Raw genomic sequence first — 26,685 nt, forward strand, 5'->3', positions numbered from 1 at the left:
TATAATAACAAGATCGATGTCTGGGCCAGTTCCCGAAAACTATGGGCTTGTCGGATTCTTGTACATATCTGAACTGTTAGCTAACAGACGTAAACGGGTTTGAGACATTAAAGCCTATTGGACCCGACCAAAAGTCCATTTAGAAAAAAAATTAGCAAAACTTGCTTTCCCCCGTTTTTTGATTGCCCGCTCGTTCTGAGTTCTGACTCTTCGATCTAACTAAGAAATGTTGTTCTTATCTGAATTTTGCCCCGCAATTCCCCTGAATTCAATCCAAAAAGCAGTGAAAACACCAAATTTTGTTTCATTTTACTGGACTAGTTAACCAACCACGAGGGCTACTAACTCTCTCTCTTTGATCCTTTGAGGGTTTGTTTCAATTTTAGGGTTTTAGGGGAAAAACTCAGGTTTTTGGTTGTTTGATTGGTGGTTTCTATGGAGACGGAAACCCCAGACGAGAACAAGCCGATGGGGGAAGAGAAGGAGAAGGAAAAGGAAAAGGAGGAAACTAAAGAGGTTTCTCGGGAAAGTGAGGAAAAGAAGGAAGTTGAAGAGAACGAAGAGGAGGATGAAAAGGAAGACAACGAAGAGAACAGAGAGAAAGGTGCTAAGAAGGGAGAAGATAGTAGTCGAAAGCGAAGCTCCAGGAAACCCAATCGAGGTTCAGCTGAGAAGAAAGAGCCTATGACGCCCAGTAGTGATAGGCCTACGAGGGAAAGGAAAGTCGTTGAAAGGTACTCGGTTCCATCTGTTCCCAGGTCTTCCACTCCCAAACCTTTGTCAATTGAAAAGGTATTATGTTTTTTCTTTGGTGTGATTGGTTTTTGCCCATTCTTTTGCTCCCTTCTGGCTTCAGTGTTTTTATTGTTTTTGAATTTCGTGTTGCTTTCAGGGTCCTGGTACACAGCTTAAAGATATTCCAAATGGTACGTAACTGGTTTTTTTTTTTTTTAGAATTATTTCCTATCAGATTCATGGGATTGGACAGTACTTCTATTCGTTATTCAATGAACGACCTGTAATGGAATTTAGTCAAAGTGATTACCACTAGGAAATTGTTGAACTTAGTACTTCTTAACATTATCCGAAGAGCAAATGTTGTGTTGGATGCTGTAAAATATCTGAGTTTTGGTTATTGAATTCGCCTTTGATGAAGCTGAAAAATATGTCTTCATAAAACCTGCCAATGTGATGTTAGTAATCACATTCAAACTCAGTATTAAAACTGAGTTTATACAGGTTCCATGTGTGGTTATGGTTAAGCTTCAATAAGTATTAATAAATAATGGAAATGGATGAATACTTGGGTCTAGCTTTCCAATTCTTGTTGATGATGACTGCAATTGTTTTCACTTTCATGTAAATTGTTTCATTGTAGGTTGCCGTTCTTGGTATGAGTTTTACATGTGCTCAAATTACTTGTGTTTACTAGAAGATACAGTAGTAAAAAACCACTGTAAATATTTAGTCCTTAAGTGATACCACGCAGCTTAGGAGGCTAGGGGCTGGGATAAAAGTAACCTGAAATTCTTTAACAAAATAGGGAAAATTGAATAAAGAAAAGGTATCACGAGCTTCACACCTAGGGCTGATCACATCACAGAAGCAAGAAGTACTTGAGGTTGATTCCATTGCATAATCAGTATTGCAACAATGCTAAAAAGGTTCTCATAAGTCATAATTGTTATGTCTTTAAAAGAAAAACTATTGGTTGATGTAGACCTTAGCTCCCTGAGAGGCTGGCAAATACTTGGATTCTAAACCCTCAATCCAAGGGCGAAGCCAGAAAATTTTTTTGAGGGGGGCCGGAATTAGATTGTATATTTTTACGATAGTAAAAATGCAATTTCACCATTTTAATGGCCTATATCTTTATAATTTTTAAAGGATTAAATACTTTTTTCATCATTTTGGGGTGGGGGCCAAAGTGCAATTTTACCATAATTAATTTAAAATTTTATAAATTATAAAGGGGTCTAAATGAAAATTTTTCCATTTTAGGGCCAACCCCTGCCCTTCCCCCCCCCCCCCCCCCGGCTTCGCCACTGCCTCAATTAGCTACCAGAGTTGTGCATATTAAACTGTTGCAGTTTTCATTTAATATTTGAGACTCAAATTGTCTTGGATGGTGATCGTATTCTAATCATTTTGTTGTGATGGCAATTTATATCAAGCAATCTTTCTTTTATGTTCATTCAATTTTGTTGTTACTGCAGAGTCTGGCCTATTTTTCTTCTGATATTGTAAACTGTTTCAGTGGCTTTCAAGTTGTCGAAGAGAAAATATGATGATAATCTGCAGCTGCTCCATATGATACTCTTTGGAAAGAAAGCAAAGGTAATCAAGTTATCTTGTCTAGTTGTTTCATGATGCCTTTTTATGTACTTTTTTTCTTTGCTTTTGCAGCCTCAAAGATTGAAGAGAAACATTGGCCAATTTTCAGGTTATGTTTGGGTTGAGAATGAGGTATTTGCTTTAATCTTACAAAAGTTGGTTTTTATTTTTATTTTCTTTCTCCTGTGGTCCATCACCTGCATGTTTCTCTTCTTGCATGTAGTAAGGTATGTTTAAATTAAGATACATAGTGTATGCTTTGACTATATGTATAACATTTATTCACTAAGTAAAATCTTAATACCCATTTTTTTCCCAGCAGGAAAAACAAAAGGCAAAAGTAAAGGAAAAAATTGACAAATGTGTTAAAGAAAAATTAGTTGATTTCTGTGATTTGCTGAATATTCCAATCATGAGAACCACTGTAAGAAAGGTTAGTAAGAAAATATATATAAATATGTATAATATATCAGCTTTTATGTAGTAAGCATACTTGTTTATTTCAGAATAACTCATTTCATTCTTCAGGAGGAACTCTCTGCCAAATTGTTGGAATTTCTGGAATCTCCCCATGCTACAACTGACATTCTGCTTGCTGAAAAGGAACAGGTGCACTGTTATTTTATAATCTTTTGCTTGCTATTGAGTATTTGGCATGATTTACTGTCTGTTTGAGATTGAATGAGATTCTTTTATTCATCTCGTTTCAGAAGGGTAAAAAGCGTAACGCTACACCAAGCAAAAACATTGCTTCTGGTGAAACATCAGACACATCAGCCAAGGTTTGTCCTCTTTGGTTGTGTTCCATTTTATATATACATGTCTTTTTGTTTACTTTATTTATCAATGATTGTGGACTAGTGCTTGTTTCTGCATGTATTGCTGTGCAGTTTTTAAATTTATTGAATCCGCCGTACACCTTCAGTGCTGGGTTTAAAATTCTTATGATGTGGTTAACTTTTTTTTATGTTAATTAGCACTAAGAACAAATGATTTATGCTCAATGTTAAAGTTCGGTTCTTATTTAGGATCTTCATAGAAGATACTGGTCTAATGTGACATCACCAATCCAATCCTTCCTTAATGCTATGATTGAAATTGACAAAATTGGTTTTTGGCCAATAAGGATGAAAGTTTTAAAATTGTCAAATGCTCATTTTTTTTTTTATGTGTCGTTAATTATTCTTGGCCAATCCAAAATGGTGCTCTAAAGACTTGTACTTTCTTCCCTATGTAATCTTTTTAACCCTGCCCCTACTTACTGGTTGTTTTGCATGTATTTATTTTTTGAATTTATTTGTTTTTTATCTTAAATACATACAGAACCATGCTCAGATTTTCCTGGGTTTGTAGGGTTAAAGCAATGTCTATCCTTAATCCAAGTTTCCAAACCTTTACTTTTAATCAATGTGATTTTAATCAATTTTCAAGTTGGTAGGTTTGCCTATGTTTCTTTTTTCAATGAAACAAAATTTTGAACTGTTTTGTTCGGGTGAAGTTGGCATTGCCATTTTACATATTTTCTGTTTAAACTCTCAAATAAGGACTTGCTGCAGAAATCTAGCTGGCTGCTGCTGCTTGAAATGATAAAGTTTCTATCGTATGCTTATTTCTTTGCTGGTTTCTACTTAATATTTGATCTGTATGGAAATTTCGGCAACTGAAAATGCTTGATGCTTGTTATTTTGTTCCCTGTTCTGCAATGCAGAAGCAACAAAGCACACCCCAAGGTGGGGAAAAACGTAAGCGTTCATCCAAAGTTGAGGAAAAAGATGAAGATGTTGAATCCCCTGCCAGTGAAGATGATTCTGATGAGGATGATGTTGACACTACAGTCAAAGAGGAGAGTGATGACGAAGAGACTAACTCAAAGGAAGAAGAAGACGCACCCAAGAAGTCAAGCAATAAAAATACCTCCAAAAAGATTGCAATGGATCGTCCAGATTCAAAACTTAAGGAGACATCGGCATCTGGAAAGAAGCTTACCTCTGCAAAATCTAGCAGAAAGTCTTCCGGATCAACTTCAAAACAGGGTGCTAGTGATGGTGATAGGACTCCAGGCTCTAAATTAAAGGGTTCTGCATCAAAAAAGCAAAAGGTTGGAAAGGAAGGCTCTAATGATGTTAAATTTTCCACCAAAAACGAGGTTCCTGGTAAGAAGCAAACGAACAAATCACCAGCAAAGGTTTCTACCAAGACTCAAGGTAGATTTCTCTAGCTATACATACGCCTATACCGTTGAAACACTCTGCATGTTTACTCAGGCTTTTGTTCATAAGATTTTTATTAAATTTTGATGTGTTTAACTGTTTATTATTAAAAGAAAATCTTCTAGGCCAGGGATATTTGAAGTGTTCTTTTGCATTTTTTGATTTGATTCTCATCAATTGAGCTTATGCAGCCACAGGTAAAGGCAAAAGCAGCAAGAAGCCAAAAGCTGAGCCTAGCAGGGAAGAGATAAATGAAGTAGTGGTAGATATTCTAAAAAAAGTGGACTTCAACACTGTAAGTAGTGTCTATTTGCGTAGCTTTGGAGATGAAATGATAATCGAGACCGTAGTGCTAAGCTTTTCTTCTGTTTGTGATGCAGGCAACATTATCGGATATTCTTCGGCAACTTGGTATTTTTCCCTTTAGTTTCTAATGTATATGAGTTACAATTTCAATTTTTAGACTTCACTAATTATAAGATTTGATCATGTCAGGTACGCAGTTTGATCTGGATTTGATTCACAGAAAAGCTGAGGTGAAGGATATTATTACCGAAGCAATAAATAACATGTCTGATGACGAAGAAGGGGAGGAAAGTGAGGAGAATGCTGATACAGGTGAGGGTGCGGATAAAGATGGGAATGGGAACGATGATACTTGAGGAATTACATATCACCATGAGGAACGTGTGAGATATCTGCAGTCATTGGTAATTTATCACCCTCCATAGTTCTCTTGCTAGTCTCATACAGTTATAAAATTGTAGTCATTTTAGATGTTCAAATAGGTGGGGTTGTAGCATGAGTTACCAACTCATTTTGTATTTAACTTATATTGTTGGTCTGGCCTCAACTTACATGACCTTTTAGTTTTGTTTTTTTTTTCATCTGTATTTTCTTCATTGAAATTGTTCGAGTTGTATTTAGTTGTGTAGTTAGTTAGGCAGTGAATGCTTTAGTAAAATGTGTTGGGACGAAACTATAGTTGTACCAGTCTTGCCTCACTTCATTGGTCGAAAACGATTACTACCTAGTATTTTGATAGTAGGATGATATGTATGTACCCGTTATGACATTAAACAGTTCTAATGTATCTTTTGTTATATTGGTTTTTTTTGTACTTTACTTTACCGATGAGTTTTTCATTTTTCTTAAAGTATTTGTGTTCAATTCTCATGTGATATATTTTTAGACATGGATATATTGCCAAGAATTCTCCAAATGCATTAAAAATGAATATTAGCACGTACTAAACACATGCAATACCAGACCTTCATACAGTAGACCCCAGTAACTGAATATAGCTTTGGTTACGGAGAAAGAAATTTGAAACTATAACAAAATGGAAATTAATTCATTTCAAACATGTGGAAATAAGTTCATCCTTACAAAAAATTAAATTATATCAGCACTAGGATGTGATTAAAATCACGGAATTAAATATTAATAATATACCTATACGTAGTAATGATTTGTTTTATTTAATTAGATTTTAATAACGTGGTGCTTTGGTTTTTTTTTTTAAACAAATGTAATAGTAGGGGTCAACATTAGAATGGTTTAGAATAATCTTATATAAATGTAACAAATGTAACACATGGAATCTTGTATAAGAAAAGTAAATAGTTTTATACGAATGGTTTAGAATTTTGACATGTCAAATATCTTGAAATTTTATCATTCGTCATGTACTACATAAATTCTTCCTTTTAAAATAGTTGTATCAATTTCATTATATGTAAATTATAAAGAATTATAATATTAAATAATCAGTTATGGTGAGTACGAAAGAATTGTGATATTAAAATTGATATTGAAGCCCACATTTTTAATGTAAATAATCTTATATGAATGGTTTAGAATTTGGACACGTCAGCATTTTGAAATTTTATTATTTGTCATATACTACACAATTCTTTCTTTTAAAATAGTCGTATCAATTCCATTATATAAAAATTATAAAAATTATAATATTAAGTAATCAGTTACGTGAGTATGAAAGAAGTATAATATTGAAAATTGATATTGAAGCCAACATTTTAATGTGCAAGTGGTTAAGAACAAAATTATAATATTAAATAATCAATTATGGTGAGTATGAAAGAATTATAATATTAAATATTAAAATGATTCAGAACTCTTCATTAACATTCAAAATTCAAGGTTCAAATTTAGATAATGATAATTCATTTTTATACCAAAAAGTTGATATAAAAATTGACAAATATGAATATATCAATACCGACTTATAGCTGATTAATTATATGAAAATTATAATATCTATTAAGGAAAAACATATAAAATAATTGTGAAGAAAATTCATATCATAAATATTTACTTTCCTTTTATCATCAAATATATTAAAATTTTGACTGACTTCAATTATTTTCATCATGGTTTATATGTATTCTAGAATTTTGCAATCTAATGTTCATTCTTACATTGTTCAAAATTTATTATTCATGATTTCACTTAAATTAGACATTTTCTTTTGATGTTACTTAAATTACACATTATTTATGACTTTTTTTTAAACCTCAATGATTTTCACCATTTTTATGACTTCATCTGATTTCTATATGAATAACTTGAAAGAAATCCCCAAGTGGTGTATTTGCTGGACACATTTTTTATGGTTTTCAATGTCATGGCATCACATTAAAAGTTTATATACTAAATCTACTCTTAAATAGAGTCTATTCATCCTCTGAATTAAGCACATCAAGCATGAACTAATAATCTGAAAATATTAAATTAAGAATTAAGCACACATAACTGAGAATAAGATTCAAGTATTTATTGCGTAAAACAGAAATAAAAAGATAGAATTCATCAAAGGTTTCATCTCCCCTAGATATTTAGAAAATTAGTTCATAATCGCGAATAAAAACATCTCAAAGTCAGTATATCCACAAGAAATAAAGAAACTCATAATAAACTTCAAATAAATTAAAAGGAGATCTTCAATCTTGATGGAAATTTGCTTCAAAGTCGACTTCAATGGCATTTTCCGAGTTGTTTTCTTCAATCTACTCTGACGACCCCCTTTCTCTTCTTATATTTGGTATTTATAGGTCTTAGAATGCCTAAAAAAAACCTAAAAATTGTGTTTTTTTGAGTGTTCAGAATACAGCCTACGAAATCGACACGGTCTAGCACATGGTCATGTGGCAGCCCGTGTGGGAAGGCCCAACCCGTATGGCTCCTGAAATCTTCTCCAATTATCTGATTTTTGCTCTGTTTTCGCTCGTTTTGCTCCCAAATGCTCTCTTAAGTATAGAAACATGAATTTAAAGGATTAGGAGCATAAAATTCACCATTTTGAATTGAATAATCACCCAAAAACTCATTAAGAATGAGATTAAAATATGTTACTTTTGACACTTATCAGATACAATTGTAAATGTATCAGTAGAAGAGCCCCTAAGTATCGATTGAAGTCTGGAGGAATGCTTAGGTTGCTTTTTGACTTACTTCTTTGTATGCACCTGTATCAGTAAAAGTGCTCTAAATTTGTAAAAGTTTATAACTTTAATCATTTAATGAGTTTGTAAACACTTAAAATAATTTTACAAGATTATATCAATTGATTTCAAATATGACTAAGTGAGAATTAATAATTTATCTTTTTTATATCAAAATATTTTAAAAACTAGGGCTAACATAATATGTTATTGTATGTAATTTATAATAAAAAATGCAAAAATATATAATATTTATAATTTTAACATTAAAAAAGTTAAGGGTTAGTATTTGGTACACTAGCAAGATATGTTTTTATTCCATGACTAGCTTTAAAAATTACCATGTGTCTTTTTTTTAAAAAAATTATTATACCTCTATACGACACTTACAATCCCTTGACTCTACTTGTAAAGTCTAAAAACTCAACTATCAGTGTACCAAATATTATTCCAAAAAGTTAATATATCTGTATACAAAATTTTAACAAATGAACAAAAGACATATAAAAATATTAAATATTAAAAAATACAGACAAGTCTAAATTGGATTTGGTTAACCATTTACAAATATGAAAAAGTTTGAGTAAAATTCTAAGTTTATAGTTCTGACTAAACCAAACTTGAGTAAGAATAAAATATATTAATATCATACTTAAATTTGACCAGAATCTGGCCCGGTCCATTAAGGCTTCTAATAAAAACTCTGCTATGCTTGAGCTTGGGTTGCTTATGGTTAGGTTGAGATTGAGAATCCAAACATGTAGCTCGGCTCACAAACATGCCTAGCCCATACTTGGTACTTTCACTTAGCGACGACAGCAAGAAATCTAACCCAAAGCACTAATACATATTGTTGTTTCTTTGTTTTTTTATTTGGTCCAATTTGCTATCAGTCCCTACGTTATTCTACATTTAAATTTTAGTATCCTACTTTTAATTTTAAAAATTAATCCCTATATTCTCTTAATTTAATAATTGAAGTCTAATTAATAACACTATTAAATTATTCATTCAAGGATAAAAAAACTAAAAATGAGATTATAAGAAAGTGAAAGTTAGATTTTTTTTATATGACTTTCATATGCCTTTAAATTTGATTAAGTGAGCAATTTTTCTTATTTTAAAATGTCAAAGAATTCAATTTATAATCTATTTTATAAATTGAGCGAAATCTGGTACAAATCAATTTAAAATGAAAGGGATACAACAAAATTTAGTTCCTAAATATGACAATTTTTTCAACTTGGTTTATAAATCCTAACATTTTGTAATTTTTCTCAATAATTTTGATCATTCTAATGACAAGTAATTCTTAGATTATGTCATGACATCACCTAACTTTTTTTTTATAGAAATATATAAATTTTAGGTGATGATACGACACAATATCAAAGTATCACCTCATCATATGAACCAAACTAGGAAATTTTATCAAGTTACGGATTAATGTGGACCAAAAACGAAGTTTAAGGACTAAATTGAAATTAGTTATTAAGTTTAGGAACTAAATGATTGATTTATCCCAAAACTAAATCCTGTGACCATTCCCATGCCCTTTTCCTTGTTTCCTCCACCCACCATATACCCCCTCCTCCATCGTTTCCTCCCTCTCTTTTACAATCACCTCCCACTTTGTCTTCGTTCTTCACCTCCAATTTTCTATCCTTTTCTTTCCTCCCAAACACTTCTCCCCATTAGCAAAACAAGGGAAGAAATGGCTACAGCTTTCTCAGCTTCCAAGTTCGCCGCCCAACCATTCCCTCTCAACAGAATTTCCCCCATTTCTCAAAATAACCCTCTCACAATCCCCACTACCACCTCACCCTTCCTTGGATCCACCCGCAAACTCATTCACCTTAGTTCTTCTTCTAATTTGAATCTCTACCGTCGATATGGGACCGTCGTCACCATCTCTGATGTCGTCAAGAAAAAGAAATCCAAATCTACCCCCAATCTGGTAACAACTCCATTTTTACTTTCTTTATGTTAATCTGTTTCATACCAAATCTGGGTTTTTTTTTCTTATTTTATGTTTAAAGTTCCCTTTCTTTTAATTTCTTTTTTTAGTTAATTACGAAAGAGGAAGGGTTGGAATTATACGAAGATATGGTATTAGGAAGAGCGTTTGAAGATATATGTGCTCAAATGTATTACAGAGGCAAAATGTTTGGTTTCGTTCATCTTTACAATGGCCAAGAAGCTGTTTCGTTTAGTTTCATTAAGCTCTTAATGCAGTAAGATTCCGTCGTCAGTACTTACCGTGATCACGTGCACGCCTTAAGCAAAGGCGTCTCTGCACGTGCTGTCATGAGTGAGCTATTTAGTAAAACTACCAGCTGTTACCGTGGCCAAGGTAGATCGATGCATATGTTCTTGAGGGAGCACAATGTGCTCGGTGGGTTCGCTTTTATTGGTGAAGGGATTTCTGTAGCCACCGGTGCTACTTTTACCTCTAAGTATAAGAAGAAGGTTTTAAAAAAAGCGGATTACGATTACGTCACTTTGGCATTTTTCAGGGATGGGACTTGTAACAATGGACAGTTCTTTGAGTGTTTGAATATGGCAGCGTTGTGGAAATTACCCATCGTGTTTGTTGTTGAGAACAATTTATGGGCTATTGGGATGTCTCATTTGAGGGCTACTTCTAATCCTTAACTTTATAATAAAGTACCGGCTTTTGGGATGCCCAGTATTCATGTGGATGGGATGAATGTATTGAAAGTGAGGGAAGTGGCTAAGGAAGCAATTGGCAGAGCTAGGATGTTAATGAATTGGTTAGTTGAAGTTGTTATACGAGCAGTTGATCCACAGTTGGTCTGTTTACAAGTTGTTATAGGAGCAGTTACTCGTAGGTCCTATAAATATTATAGTCACGATGTACAGTACAAGATAAGTAGTCTAAATACAGAAATAATTTCATCAAGTTTAGTTTAGCTTCCTTCCTATTCCTCCGGGGTATGTTCAGTGTGATTCAAATGGCAAACCCTTTGTGTGCCGTCTAAAGAAAGTTTTATATGGTCTCCATCAAGCTCCTCTTACCTGGTTTGAAAAACTAAAGCGGTTTATCATTTCTGTTGGCTTCGTCATATCGAAATCTGATGCATCTTTGTTTGTTTGGATTAAGTCTGGTTCCACTCTTTATGTCATTGTGTATGTGGATGATATTATCATAACTGAAAGTCTTCCTACTCTATAGATTGGTTTGTTCAGTTGTTAAATGACGAGTTCTCACCTAAGGATATAGGCGACCTTCACTATTTTCTCGGGATAGAAGTTACTCGCTCTTCCTCAGGGTACCTTCATCTTTGTTAAAAAGAATATATACGTGATCTTGCCAGAAGCTCGATGTCTCATGTGAAGAGTGTTCATACACCAATAGTTAGCTCGTCTACCATCTCTAAAGATGACGGTGATCATTTGAATGATCCGACTGAGTATAGGAGCCTTGCTAGTGCACTACAGTATGTGGTTCTTACTCAGCCCGATATTACTTATGTAGTAAACTAGATTTGTCAATTTATGCATAACCCTACCACTGTTCATATGGTTGCATTAAAACGAATTTTGTAGTACTGTGGCACACTTGATTATAGGGTTGTTTTTCGTCCGTCTGGTCGATTATCTCTAGTTGGGTATGCTGATGCTAACGGGGGGTTGAGTTTTGATGATCGGAGGTTGACCTCAGGATATTGTGCCTATTTTGGTCACACTCCCGTGTCTTGGTGTTTCAAGAAACACCAAGTGGTTTTTCGGTCCACGGCTGAGGCTGAATATCGGGGCTTTGCTGCAGCCACCAGTGATGTTACTTGGTTAATCTCATTACTTAAAGAATTACAGATCCAGTCTGACAATACTTGATAAACCGTAATTTATATATATTTTTATTTCATGCTTAGCACATTTATGGATGGTTTCTCCTTAGATTTGGTGAATCCGATGCTCCTAATCCTTTAATTTCATGTTTTATACTTAGGTGAGCATAGGAGAGTAAAAAGAGCGAGAAACAGGCCGAAAACGAAGAAAATGAACCCACGTGGGAAATCAACACAGCCTGGACTTCCTCACACAGGCGTGTCACACAGCCGTGTCCATTTGGTAGGATCGAAGCACGACTTACACAGGTAGACTACACGCTCGTGCCTATTCAACAGCCTTGACCACGGGCTGGAGTAATCGCATACGGGCGTGTCACATGGGCGTGTCTCTGCCGAGCCCAAGTATAGCTCTATTCAAAAAAGGCCACTTTGAGGGCTCTTATGCATTCTAAAGCCTATTTAAACACCAGAGGAGGCACTTAGAACAGACACGCGGAGTAGGAGGCAAGTAATTACTCAAGAGAAGCCGATTGGTCCATCTCAGAAGCCGGATTCATCGTCAAGACTGAAGATCTCTCTTCAATTTCCATTCAGGGGTTTTGGATTTTCTTTATGTTTTGTATTCATTATTCTTCTGAGATGTTTTCTTTTATAATTATGAACTAAACCCCCTATATACCTAAGGGGAAAGAAACCTAAGACAGATCTTGTTACTATTATCTGAATTGTATGATAAATATTTGACTTGTTCTTAATTATGTGTTCTTAATTCTTATTTTAATATTCCAGGATATTGATTCAAGTTAATGCTCTTATCCAGAGGAGGAAAAGACCCTGTCTAAGAGTAAATTTGTCATAATTAAGCAGAGTTGATTGCACGCCTAGAGATAGGGTGATAAGATTTTACCAGATTAGGGTGAAACATAATAAGAGGATCCATAGATCGAGTTAATGCAATACTAGGGCGTTAATTAGAAAGAGATTTCAATTAAATCAACCTAGGGTTAGACGTTATTAGTCTCGAGAGAGATAATAATATAACTTAGGGATTTCTAGGGATCAAGTCAAATGAATAAATCGTCTGATTCAGAGTCAAATAACAAGTGAAGTCTAGGTGGATTTTTCCTTGGGTATTATCTTAATTAATCGAATTTTCCCAAAAGCTTTTCCCCAATTTCTCTTTGTGCACTCTTAGTTAATTTAATTAGTTGTTAGATAAACAAATCCCTTAATTTTTAGGCTAGATAATAAAAAAAAGTAATTACTAGTACTCTTGGTTCCTTTGGGTTCGATAATCCGGTCTTGCTAAAGCTATACTACTGTTCGATAGGTACACTTGCCTTCATCGTGATAATAGTTAGTTTCAAGAACAATTAATTATAAATTTTTAAAACCTGTCGCGAATATCATGTATCAAGTTTTTGGCGCCGTTGTCGGGGAACTAGGATATTAGGAACACTCGATTTTTATTACTTTAGCCATTCTACTTTATTTGCAATTTAAATTTTTATTTTCTTTTCTAATTTTTCTTTTATTCGTTCCTGGAAGGTTTTTGTAGTGTATGACTAGCAGAAACCCGTCGGGACCATTACTGTTTGATAGTAAGATCGATCGCACAGTTTGTAAAAACTGAAGAGAAATAAGGCGAAGCTTACGATACACAGAGGAAGAGCAAGAGGATGATACTTCAACCATAACCGAGGAGATGGTTGAAAACCAAGAAAATCCGCTACCTCCTACGATTCATCGCTAATCGAATCTCGCTCCACATACTATGTATGATTATGCTAAACCTTCTTTAACAGAACCTAATCGAGCATAGTTAGGCTCGCTGTTGTCGCAAATAATTTTGAATCAAACCTAACACCATTCAAATGATCCAACAGTTTGTTCAGTTTGATGGTTTGCAGGACGAGGATCCCAACGCTCACTTGGCAAATTTCTTAGAGTTTTACGACACTTTTAAAATTAATGGCGTTTCTGATTATGCCATTCGCCTTCAGTTTTTTCCCTTTTCGTTGAGGAATAAGGCTAAACAATGGTTGAACTCGTTACCACGAGGGTCAATCACTACTTGGGAACAAATGACCGAAAATTTTTTATTAAAATATTTTTCGTCGGCTAAAACAGCCAAATTACGTAATGATATCTCTTCTTTTGTGCAGATGGATTTAAAAACACTCTACGATATATGGAAGTGATACAAGGATCTGTTGAGAAGGTGCTCTCACCATGGGTTACCACTCTGGCTACAGGTTCAAAAGTTTCACAATAGCTTGAATCCTTCAACTCGACAGATGATTGACGCAGTTGCTGGCGGAACTATCAATAATAAGACACCTGAGGATACTTATGAATTTATAGAAGAGATGTCACTGAATAATTATTAGTGGCAAGTCATGAGGACAGAGCAAACGAAAACAGCCGCGTTTTTAACGTCGATTTGGTCACCATGCTCTCTAATCAGGTAGAAATTTTGAATAGAAAAATTGACAGTTTTCTTGGTTCTACACAGGTTCACCCAGTAATACAATGCGAAGCAAGTGGAGGTGGATCAAGCAATTCAGAATACCCACCTTATGGCCATAACATTGAGAACGAGCAGTTAAATTACATGGGTAATAATCCTCGATCTCAAAATAATCCTTATAGTAATACTTACAATGCAGGTTGGAAGAACCACCCAAATTTCTCATGGGGAGGCCAAGGGAATCAGAGACCACCACCTTCAGGCTTCCAACAACCACCCTACCAACAAGAGAAAAAGTCGAACCTTGAGGAGATGCTAACAAAATTTATCTCGGTGTTAGAAACTCATTTTTAGAATACCGAGACAGCACTTAAGAATCAACAAGCATCGATCCAAGGGCTTGAAACTCAGATAGGTCAGCTCACTAAATTGATATCTGAAAGACCACAAGGTAGCCTGCCGAGTAACACTGAATCTAACCCAAGGAAGCAACTCAATGCAATTACCATTCAAGATGAGGAATGGTTAGTTACATCTGAACCAGAACAAAGGCAAGAAATTATGGTAAGTAAAGGTAAAGGTGAGGTGGACCACAATGACCAGAAATCAGTAAGTAAAGAGTACAAACCTCGTGTGCCATCTCCCAACGCGACAAAGAAAGACCGCATAGATGAACAATTCGGTAAATTCCTTAGATTATTAAAGAAGTTACATATTAACTTACTGTTTATTGAAGCTCTTTCACAGATGCCAAATGCAGTCAAATTCCTAAAGGAACTTTTAACAAATAAGCGGAAGTTGGATGAGGCGTCGCATGTGGAGCTAATGCGCTTGCTCACCATATCTTAGAATAAGTCGCCAACAAATTAAAAGATCCAGGGAGTTTTACGATTCCCAATTTAATTGGTAGCCTAGACGTTAATAATGCTTTGGCTGATTTAGGGGCTAATATCAATGTTATGCCTTACAAAATGTTTAAGCAACTAGGTCTTAGGAAACCCAAACAAACTAGGATGAGTATTCAATTAGTCGATAAAACAATTAGATTTCCTAGGGGGATTATTGAAGATGTACTCGTTAAAATTGACAAATTTATATTCTCAGTTGATTTCGTTGTTCTAGACATAGAGGAGGATAGTAACGTTCCTTTAATTTTAGTGAGACCCTTTTAAGCAACCGCTAAAACAATAATTGATGTTCGCACAGGTGAACTCACACTTCGTGTGGGAGATGAAACAATCACCTTTCAAGCTCGTAATACGAGTAACACATCAAAAATTGAAGGTGGTCGTATAAATCATTCTACTAAAACTGACCATGTAGTGCAACCTACTTTGTAGGAAATAAGTTCGAAGAACCTACATGAGTCATGTTCAAGCAATAACAAAGGACCTATCTATGAAGAATGAAGGCCACAAATCGAGGAACTAGATGAATGGCGGACACATAAATCGAGGACACACGATAAACTAAAACCAAGCCATGACAAGCTCAATGTCGCACCAAATCAACTTAAGGTTGGAGACAAAGTACTACTAGATGCAGCAGACCCTCACATTGCCACTTCTGAACCTAACGGAGCAATTCCTCTTACTGTACTCAGTATTTTCCCATATAGTATAGTCGAGGTAATTCATCCCAAATTCGGCACTTTTAAGGTAAATAGTACTCGTCTTAAACCTTATGTTGATAAAATTGATAGCAGGGATGAGGAGTGTAAACTCCTCGCACCACCATGACCATGCACCAGAAAGGTAAGTCAAGCTTAGACTATAAATAAGTGCTTCTCGGGAGGAAACCCGAGCACTAACGATGATAACTTCTTTAAAAATTTTAGTTTTAACATCTAATCACTAACTGAGTCATTGAAACACAGGTTCTCTAATCCATACAGTAGGATACACGGGCGCGCCTTACGCTGTGCTCACACCACGGGAGGAGATACAGCCGTACGATACGGTCGTGTGAAAATAGGGTAAAATTTTTCTTAAACACGAGTTGCGATAAGTCGTCACGACCGTGCAACGTGGCTGTAGGCGAGTCTATCAAAACAACACGGGCGTGTGACACGTCCATGTTGAGAAACCGTGGTTAAAACTGAGAATTTAACACGGGCGTGCGACACGATCGTGCCCACCCACCGTGGTCGAGCCTGTCAAAATAACACGGGTGTGCACCTGCATACACGGGCATGGGAGAGGCGAACGAAGATTGACATGGCCGTGCAACATGGCCGTGTACACCAATCGCCCAATTTCAAAAACCACGAAATGCATGAGCTGAAATGAGGGCACACGGGCGTGCCCCACGGCCGTGTGCCCCAATTTCTTTATAAACACCTATTATTTATTTTATTTTTATCTTTATATTTTGAAATTACTTTTTTATTTCCTTTTAATACTATTTTATCTTGAGATTTTATAATTTTTTTATTATTCGACTATTTCTTTACGAGTAATTATGCTTCTTTATATTTCCTAAAAAGTTCCTGATTCTATCACAGTTATAAAGAGCTCCAAAGTTCATCATCACTTAGAAACTAAAAACTTCACTAGAAAAGGTTCTCCATGACTGCCATGTCCTGCTCGACCACGACCATAGCTACTATCAGATATAATATTCTTTTGGTGCAGAACTTATGGACTAATGAACCTCTACCACCACCAGAGTATCCTCCTCTACTCTCATCATTGCTTTGGTCAATTATTCTCTATAACTTCAATTCAAGGAATTCATTCATCATTCAGGAAGTTTTACTTTTCTCCCTATCTTATAATTATATATCTACATTTTTCAGTATATCCATCTTTGTACATTAAAGGCAATGTACATCTTAAGTGTGGGGGGTCTTTTATATCATCATTAGAAATTCTTGAATTTTGTCTTATGCTCACGTGAATCACTCATATCACTATTAGAATGAATTTTAATTAATTTATGATTTTTATTGACATTCTTGAATTAAAACATAGGCATTTATGCATTGATTGTTTAAACTTTAAGACATTAGGGAATCAAGCATGATAAGTTGATTTTTGAAGAATTAAAAAAAAACTTTTAGATTGCTTCCCTAAGTTTAGGTATTATCTTGAGTTGAAATTCACAAGTTTAAACATCAAAAAGCCATAATTTTTGTGAGATCTTGAGCCTTTAGAGCATATTTTATTTCTTTCATGCTCACTTTTATTATGAGTGCGTTAGTATTGATTTGTTATTCTAGAACTTGCTTGATTATGCATATCAAGACCACACCATTTGATTTGATATGTCAAGATGATAAAGGAACTTGGGTTTAACCCACTCACTCCACAAAAGCCTACCTTCATAATTAACCCTTATTGAACCCCTTTGAGCCTAACAAACCATCAATTGATTTACCCTTAATATTAATTCATAACCCATTATTGTTGAAATCCCCTAATTTGATCCCTATTTTTTGTCGAGATTTGATTTGAACCAATTACTTAGCTATGTTTTATTATTCGTTGCAACAATTAAGTTCTATGTTATTTGACTTGTTCTTAAAAAAAACAATACTTACATACATATTAGTAGTAATTCGTCATTTTTGAGCTTGAATGTTAATTCCATATTCTGAGAAGAAGCTCACTTGTATTCAACTGATAATTAGTTATTTTTCTAGTTAGGTGATTTCTTCAATTCAATCTTGATTCTAACCTTTTCTTTCAGCTTGTGACCACACCCCCTAACTAAAGCCATGTTACAACCCTCTAAAGACCTTTTTGATTGATGTATCATCTCAATATATAGTGGTGGAGATTTGATTTTCATACAAGCCTATGGTAATGACTTTTCATATTGACTAATGAGTGCTTTATTTGATGTTCTTAAACACCTCAAGTGATTTGAGTGAATCTTTAGTTAGGATGTTAAACTCTGTAATATTTTGATCAAAGGTGATTACTTAGATGGGGGGGAGAGTACACCTATGTTTTCATGATAAAATGCTCAACTTGGAATGTTCGAAATTGTGATGTATTTTTAGTTGAATTTTCAATGTATGATTACTTATGGATTATTTTGAGATATTATTGATAGGGATTATGAATTGAGAAGAATTTATTTTGATTGTGAGTTGAGAATTTTGCTTGAGGACAAGCAAACGCTTAAGTGTGGGGGTATTTGATAAACCGTAGTTTATACATATTTTTATCCCATGCTTAGCATATTTATAGATAGTTTCTCCTTAGATTTGGTGAATTCGATGCTCCTAATCCTTTAATTTCATGTTTTATACTTAGGTAAGCATAGAAGAGTAAAAAGAGCGAGAAACGGGCCGAAAATGGAGAAAATAGACCCACGTGGGAAATCAACACGGCCTGGACTTCCTCACACGGGCGTGTCACACAGCCGTATCTATTTGGCAGGATCAAAGCACGACTTACACTGGTAGACTACACACGCGTGCCTATTCAACAGCCTTGACCACGAGCTGGAGTAATTGCACACGGGCGTGTCCCTACCGAGCCCAAGTATAGCCCTATTCGGAAAATGCCACTTTTGAGGGCTCTTAGGCATTCTAAAGCTTATTTAAACACCGGATGAGGCACTTAAAACTGACACGCGGAGTAGAAAGCAAGGAATTACTTAAGGGAAGCTGATTGGTCCATCTCAGAAGCCGGATTCATCGTCAAGACTGAAGATCTCTCTTCAATTTCCATTCAAGGGTTTTGGGTTTTCTTTATGTTTCGTATTCATTATTCTTCTGAGATGTTTTCTTTTATAATTATGAACTAAACCCCCTAAATACTTAAGAGGAATGAAACCTAAGACAGATCTTGTTACTATTATCTGAATTGTATGATAAATATTTGACTTGTTCTTAATTATGTATTTTTAATTCTTGTTTTAATATTCTAGGATATTGATTCAAGTTTATGCTCTTATCCAGAGGAGGAAAAGATCCTGTCTAAGAGTAAATTTGTCGTAATTAAGCGGAGTTGATTGTACGCTTAGAGATAGGGTGATAAGATTTTGCCGGATTAGGGTGAAACCTAATAAGGGGATCCATAGATCGAGTTAATGCAACACTAGGGCGTTAATTAGAAAGAGATTTCAATTAAATCAACCTAGGGTTAGACATTATTAGTCTGGAGAGAGATAATAATATAACTTAGGGATTTTTATAGATCAAGTCAAATGAATAAATTGTCTAATTCAGAGTCAAATAACAAGAAAAGTCTAGGTGGATTTTTCCTTGGGTATTGTCTTAATCAATCGAATTTTCCCAAAAGCTTTTCCCCAATTTCTCTCTGTGCACTCTTAGTTTAGTTAATTAGTTTAGATAAATAAATCCCTTAATTTTTAGGCTAGATAATAAAAAAAAAGTAATTACTAGTACTCTTGGTTCCTTTGGGTTCGACAATCCAGTCTTGCTAAAGCTATACTACTGTTCGATATGTACACTTGCCTTTATCGTGATAATAGTTAGTTTCAAGAATAATTAATTATAAATTTTTAAAACCTGTCGCGAATATCATGTATCAATACTCCTAATATTTGATGTGACAGTTCTAGTGTAGTTGCAGTCACAGCCAATCCTATTTTACACTCTAAGTTCAAACATGTCGAGTTGGATCTATTTTTTGTTCATGAGAAGGTTGTTGATAGCTCTGTTGTTGTTGGTGAGATTCCTGCGTGTAATCAAGTTGCTGATATTCTTACCAAGCCACTTTTGATGTCGTACTTTACCAGTTTCAAAACTTTATTTGAGTCTTTTCTATTGAGAAGATGGATGAATGTTAAGGAATTGGTTAGTTGAAGTTGTTATACGAGCAGTTGATACAGCTGGATTGTTTACAAGTTGTTATAGGAGCAGTTGCTCATAGGTCCTATAAATATTATAGTCACAATGTACAGTACAAGATAAGTAGTCTAAATACAGAAATAATTTCTTCAGATTTAGCTTAGCTTCCTTCCTATTCAATCTTAATTGCAATTCTCATTCAATCTCAAATTTTCCTGAGTTTCATCATAGGAGAGGAGAAGGTCCAACATTGGTGGAATGTGAGACATATAGGTTTAAAGGACATTCATTGGCTGACCTTGATGAGCTTTGTGACCCTAGTAAACCTTTTATTATCTTTGATTATTTGATATTGCTAGGGCTATGGTTACATTGATAAAACAAGAACGACTTGCATCCATGTGTGTTGTGTTAGTCCTAAAATATTGTCTTAGAGTTGAACTGATTAACTCTGTATGTTCCATAGAAATATGTTTGTTATATTATGCTTGAAAATGAAAGTGTGGGGATTGAAAGATAAAATGATTCAATTTTTTTGTTCTTGTTTGGCAACTGAGAAAGCTTACTACGCTGTCAGAGATCCTATCACAGCACTGAAAAAATACCTCATTGAGAACCGTCTGGCCAGTGAAACAGACTTGAAGGCTATAGATAAAAAGATAGATGATGTGGTAGAGGAAGCCATTAAGTTTGCAGACGAAAGCCCTGATCCTCCTCGAAGCCAGCTGCTCGAAAATGTATTTGCAGATCTAAAAGGTTTTGAAATCGGACCTGATGACCGATATAGATGTGAAGACCCAAAGTTCACTAAAGGCACTGCACAGGTCTAAGCTTTCGAAGTAGGAGAGTGATGAAAACTCTTTATGTCAACTTATTTATTATTATTTGTTCACTTGGTTTTAGTGTTTATTGTGTACCAAGTATTGTGTTATTTAGGTTGCCTATCCATATGAAATTTTGGGTTCATAACATAATTTCCATTTGTTTTTGGATAAATTGATTTAAATGGCAAATCACAAAGCTTGGTAGGCTCTATTTCCTGCCATGCTCATAGTTTGATGGTCTTCATATTTTTCTTTTATGATATTGAAGTTCCTTTCATGAACTGATATTTTGTACACGAGTGAATCGCTGGCATTTGCAAAATAGGTAACGATAGTTCCAACAAATTGTTCAAAGAAACTTTTTGCGACAGTTATTGAAACTGGACCAGTTCGGTACTCCTATCTAAGGTAAGGCGGTGAATCGGGATAAAAACTGGTTGAACTGGTTGAATCAAGTTTTTTACTTTTAAAATTTTTATAATTTTTTAAATAATTTATTTAAATAAAAGCGGATCGGTAATCTGATCAGTCGAACCAATAGCCAGACAAAAATTGATAACCTAATTGGTTCAACCACTAGTTCGTTTTTAAAAACCATTATTGAAACTAATAATGATATTGGTTTGGTTTGGTTGGATTTTTTAGATTTTTAAACCGTCCATAATTCGATTTGGTTTTTAGTTTTTCATATACTTTTTTGTTTTGAATATTTGGAATTATTTAACAAAACGGGCTTTGTTTTATGACTTTTATATATTATTTGATAAAATTCTAAGTCTTTTTATAAATATTTTAAAAATCAATAATTATTCAACAATTTTAAATTTTTTCACTATTTTAAATAAAAAATCGGAGAATCTCCTCTCTTGTAATTAGCTTTTTTTCTTTTTCAAATATTCTTTGTTTTTTGGCAAGATAAATTCGAGGTTTTCTTTAATATCGCCCAATGATTTTAGGGCTACAAATTTTTCATTTTTTTTCCATTTCTTGATCCGATCCTGATCTTATTTGAGCTAGGGTTTCCTTTTTCTGTTTGTTGTTATTGGTGGTGAATCAACAGATGTCTTGGTGTTTTTCAAATCCTCCACCGGGGTATGTAAAGAACAGAATCCACAATTAGGATCGATTAAGATTAAGAGAGAAGAAGAGAAGGCCAAGAAGGAAAGGAAGAAAGAAAAAAAGAAGAAGAAAGAGAAAAAAAAGAGAAGAAAGAAAGAGATAAGTCTCGGGACAGTGGTGAAGCTAAAAGTAAAAAGCATGGTCATAAGAAAAGGCATATAGACTAGAGGAGAAAAGAAGATAAAAAAGGAGGAGACTGTCAAAAGAAAAGAGAGAACGAAATGGAATGTTTTAAGAAGAGTACGCTTATTGAAGAACATGGTCAGACGGTTGGACCACAGAACTCTTCCGATAGAACCCTTAACAGCAATAAAAGACAGAAGCTGAGCTCGACTCCCGACAGTGGGCAAAATCCTGGAAGCATTATCCAACCCCGATTGTCTTCCCAAAGTCATAAAGATCCTGAAAAACTACCCAGCAAAGAACAGCCTTGCTCTACCTCAGGAAACACTAATAAGGCCCATAATGACTTAATTTTCAAGGTCTTTAAACAATGATTCGAGATCACTAAATACGACAAATGAGTAGGAAATATTATTAATTTAGTGAGTATAAATTAAATGTGAAGTTAGGAAAAATTTTGAAATAGTGAATAGTGTACTAAAAATAAATATTAAAATAATTAGAATAAAAAACGAGGTATCGAGACCTCGAGAATTTTAAATCGAGCCATAAATATTTTTATAAATATTTATGGAGTGCTAATATGTTAATATTAAAGTTTCGTCAAGAAATTTTAAATTTCTGATAGTTAATTGAACAAAAAGGACTAAATTGTATCAAATGCAAAATTGCGGGAAATGATTAAATAGCTTAATTGATAAAAGAAAGAGGGTTTAAAAGGAAAATAGACCTAAAGTCTATTTGGAATGGACGGAAAGGGCATGAAATCAGCAAGAAAATAAGGAGAATTAAGGGAAAAATTGGAAAATTGTAAAATTTACTTAATAAAGCTAGGACTAAAGTGGAATTATCTAGATTTCTCTTTATTTTTCTGCATTCTCATCAGAAAAAAGCCATGGAAGAGTTCTATTAAGCTGGTTCTTCATATTTTTACTTCAATTAAGTTCAATTATTGATTATTTCTTGAAATTTTTGTGTTTTTGTGACTTTTACAACTAGGTCCTATTGTTGAATTCATTAGTTTTTGATTCTATGAAAGAAATTGAAAGTTTCTATACATATTTTCTGGAAGTATATGATGATTTGGCATGGAATTAGAGCTTTAAATTGTTTATATGTTGATTTTATTGTAAGAATTGAATAGAAAGTGAATGTTTGGGACCTAATTGTAAAAGAGTTTGAAGTTAGAGTTTTATGTGGAAATTCTGAAATTCAATAGTTATGAAATAACTTATAATGTTTAGGAAAAGTATTAATTGAGAAAATTATCTTAATTGAGGGGTTAATTGAGCAAGGACTGAATTGTATGAATTGTAAAATTTGGGGCAAAATGGAAATCAAAATTTTGCACTAAAACTGTTTTGGACAGCAGCAGTAATCTAATTTTGAAAAATTACCAAAAATTGTAGAAATGGAATTAGAGGATGAATAAAATATGAAATTAAAGATTATTGAGTTTAGTTTCTTATAGAAGAAATAATGTAAGTAATATAATTGTAAATCATGAGATATGATAAATTTTGTGAGACAAAGTCAGAATGATTTCGGGTTCCCTTGTTCTGACTTTGTAAAATCATCAAAAATTTGATAAAAACAATTAGGGGCTTAAATTTATATGTTTAGAATTCTGAATGAGTCTATTTTCAAGAGAAACAAATGGGAACATCATTCGAATCCTGTACGAGGAGATAATTAATTTTTAGTGAAGAAGGGTCGGAACTGTCAGACAGCAGAACAGGGGAGACTTCAATGAATAAACTGTATTAATTGGCCCAACCAAAAATTATGAAAAGTTTATGGTAAGAATATATGTAAATCTAGTTTCTGGGGAAATTTATGGATCTTAATTTTGAGTTCTGCAACTCAAGATAAAAATAATTTAGTGACTATGACACAGATGGACAGCTTGAATATTCACATAAGTAGATAGTGAAAATTATAGATAATGTTACCTACAAGAGTGTTGTTTATACTAAGGATGTGGATGGAGAGGATGAGGAGGAAAAATATACAAAAATATATGAATGACTCGTGTATAAATTGATCACATGCTCGATTATAATCGATAAGTGTTGAATTAGAAACGATATAATGTTTTATTTGGAATATTTATTATGAAATTATGATTATCGCTATAATACAAAAATCGAACTTGTGAGTTTATATAACTAAATTTAGTGACCATTTGTTAATATTATTAAATTTCAATATTATTTTATGAATGGTGATTAATATTTATGTATGTTAATTGTTGAAAATAAGTAAATTATGTACAAAAGTTATGAAATTAAACCGAGAATTTCAGAGAACGAACGCAGAAATGAGTATAATCTTTCAAAGAAAAAATGAATTGACGGTAAATTACCCAAGTAAACCGAGATTCAGATTTGTTGCGAATTCTCGTGTTTGCTTTCCGCTTAGATCTTACGAGCTTGTTAACTCATATGAGTTTCAGCTAACCCTTTTGGGTTTTAGTTCACTCGATGAGCTCGCTTAGCCTTCTAAGCTTCCGTTTAGCACTTATGTGCTTCAGTTATCCTTCGGGCTTCCGTTTAGCCTTCGGGCTTCCGTTTAGCACTTATGTGCTTCAGTTGGCCTCCGGGCTTCCATTTAGTACTTATGTGCTTCAGTTAGCCTCTGGGCTTCCGTTTAGCACTTATGTGCTTCAGTTAGCCTCCGGGCTTCCGTTTAGCACTTATGTGCTTCAGCTACATTTCGGGCTTCAGATCACGATGTACTCAAATCTGTAAGTTGTTCCTTGAATGGACAAGTTGGTAAGTCGTAAATGTAACATGTGAAAAAAGAAATGTAATAAATGTTATCATTATTATTATTGAGCTCAATTATGTGATTTTATCATTCAAAGATTGTGTTTGACAAGATATGTTAGTAAAATATGAGTATGTGAATCAAAGTGACAGAATTTAAACACCTAATGAGGTTGAGCTGATTCACACGAATTTGTCATTTGAAATTGTGATTGACAGGAAGAAACAGTGAATTAAGAAACAGTGAATTACATGCTTATCAATGGTTACACATAATTATCTGAAAAACAAGAAAAATAATGGTTATTGATATATGGCAATGTAAGACATTGATATATGAATGTGGAATATGTTTGATAAATGTGTTCATTCTTAACTATGGAATTATGTACCTTATGTGTGTTATTTGCATAAAGATGATATTTCAAATACTTTGGTGAGTAAAGCTTAAATATGAAATAATATGAAATTGAGACAAGTTGTTATGAAAATATATTTAAATTATCTGTAAGTGTTTTGTACTCCTTGGTAATGCCTCGTACTCTGTTCCAACGACGGATACGGGTAGGGGATGTTACAAGGCCTTTGTTCAATGGGTGCATGAGCATGCTCCTAGACTAGGCAAAGAATCGGAAGAACAACCTTGTTCAACTTTTGATATTAAATGCCCGGAGCTAACTTTCAAGCCCCGCAAAGAAAAAGCTTGCTCCTCTTCTCGCACATTAGAAACTCTTGCTCATAATGCCAAGGTGCCAACGCCGTCAAACTAGTGTACCACTTGCCCTCCGAAATTAGCTTTACAATTCAAAAACCTTGTAGAGGATTGGGTTATGCCTACACTGCAAAGCGAGTTAACCAGTTCTGGTGATGATGACTGGCTGTTTCAGAAGAAGCAAAACCTCAACATTAAGGTTAAAATCCACAAAGATGGAAATCTTAACTCGAACCAAATGAGCTCGGCAACTTGGCCACGTGTTTGCTTCTTGCCCGAGGCTGATATATATGCATTAGCATTCACGGTACCGTTCTGAACTATATTTTGCACTGGAGAAAAAGGCATGCAAAGTGTGATAAACTAGAAAAAAAATAGTGGTTAATTTTAGTTCATGGTGCTGAAAGTGTGAAGGGTTTGTTGCCAGCATTTTAGCTCCTTAATTTCGTTTTAATGTTGGGAATTAGGACCTTCAATTTGAGGAGAGGATAAATTTTGTGCGGCTACCCCTTAGAAGAAAAAAATGGCTACTGAGGGATTTTTCTTTTTAAACCATTATTGGTGAAAAAGAAAAATAGGTTACTATTGATATATTACCAAATTCAATTCTTTCTAGTAATATGGGTATCTCTATTTGTTCAAAAAAAATATTTTTTATATTATAAAAAATTAAAACTAATTATATATTAAATAAAAAATAGAATTCAATTAGGTTTCGGGTAATCGTGATTTTTAAACTTGCATTCTCGAAACTATCCAAACACTTCATTTTGGGTCGATTTTCAAGTTTTCAATTTTTCTTACTCAGCATTAATTAAAATTGCATTAACATACCAAGATCAATTTAAAGGCATACAGAAGCGACGATATTTTTATTTTAAAAAGTTAAACATTTTAATTTAATGATATTATTTTGATGGCGTTATTATCGATTTGATGGGGTTGAAACAGTTGCATTAATTGTGTCATAAACAATTAGGGCATTTCAAAATCCCTAATCGACGGTCGACATAATTATTTGAGGTTGTTGGCAGCGCTTGGGAATGCCAAATCATCATAGCAGCTAACGATTTAGGGAT

At 34.1% G+C, this 26,685-nt stretch overlaps 1 protein-coding gene and 2 pseudogenes across 2 annotated transcripts; all 3 read left to right on the forward strand.

Moving 5' to 3' along the window:
• Window positions 1–117: 117 nt before the first annotated feature.
• LOC108479798 (DEK domain-containing chromatin-associated protein 1-like) lies at window positions 118–5,647 on the forward strand. 2 transcript variants are annotated; one of them, XM_017782593.2, is made up of 11 exons: window positions 118–792; window positions 893–926; window positions 2,258–2,337; window positions 2,407–2,466; window positions 2,654–2,767; window positions 2,863–2,943; window positions 3,045–3,116; window positions 4,043–4,538; window positions 4,736–4,839; window positions 4,925–4,955; window positions 5,040–5,647. In XM_017782593.2, the coding sequence occupies exons 1-11, from the start codon at window positions 436–438 to the stop codon at window positions 5,204–5,206; spliced, it is 1,596 nt and encodes a 531-aa protein (XP_017638082.1). In that variant the 5' UTR covers window positions 118–435; the 3' UTR covers window positions 5,207–5,647. The 2 variants fall into 2 exon arrangements, with proteins under 2 accessions (XP_017638082.1, XP_017638083.1); XM_017782594.2 differs by having other exon boundaries at window positions 2,657–2,767.
• Window positions 5,648–9,722: 4,075 nt separating this feature from the next.
• On the forward strand, window positions 9,723–20,890 carry LOC108479093 (pyruvate dehydrogenase E1 component subunit alpha-3, chloroplastic-like; annotated as a pseudogene).
• A 606-nt stretch (window positions 20,891–21,496) lies between these two features.
• On the forward strand, window positions 21,497–25,925 carry LOC128285513 (uncharacterized; annotated as a pseudogene).
• Window positions 25,926–26,685: the final 760 nt, after the last annotated feature.

The sequence above is a fragment of the Gossypium arboreum genome, chromosome 12 (genome assembly GCF_025698485.1).
Source record: "Gossypium arboreum isolate Shixiya-1 chromosome 12, ASM2569848v2, whole genome shotgun sequence".
Lineage (NCBI taxonomy): Eukaryota > Viridiplantae > Streptophyta > Magnoliopsida > Malvales > Malvaceae > Gossypium > Gossypium arboreum.

Coding starts and splice junctions, on each gene's coding strand:
- LOC108479798 (XM_017782593.2), top strand. CDS start 436: ATGGAGACGGAAACCCCAGACGAGAACAAGCCGATGGGGGAAGAGAAG. Junction 3,117..4,042: donor CATCAGACACATCAGCCAAG/GTTTGTCCTCTT, acceptor TCTGCAATGCAG/AAGCAACAAAGCACACCCCA. Junction 4,840..4,924: donor AAAAAGTGGACTTCAACACT/GTAAGTAGTGTC, acceptor TTTGTGATGCAG/GCAACATTATCGGATATTCT.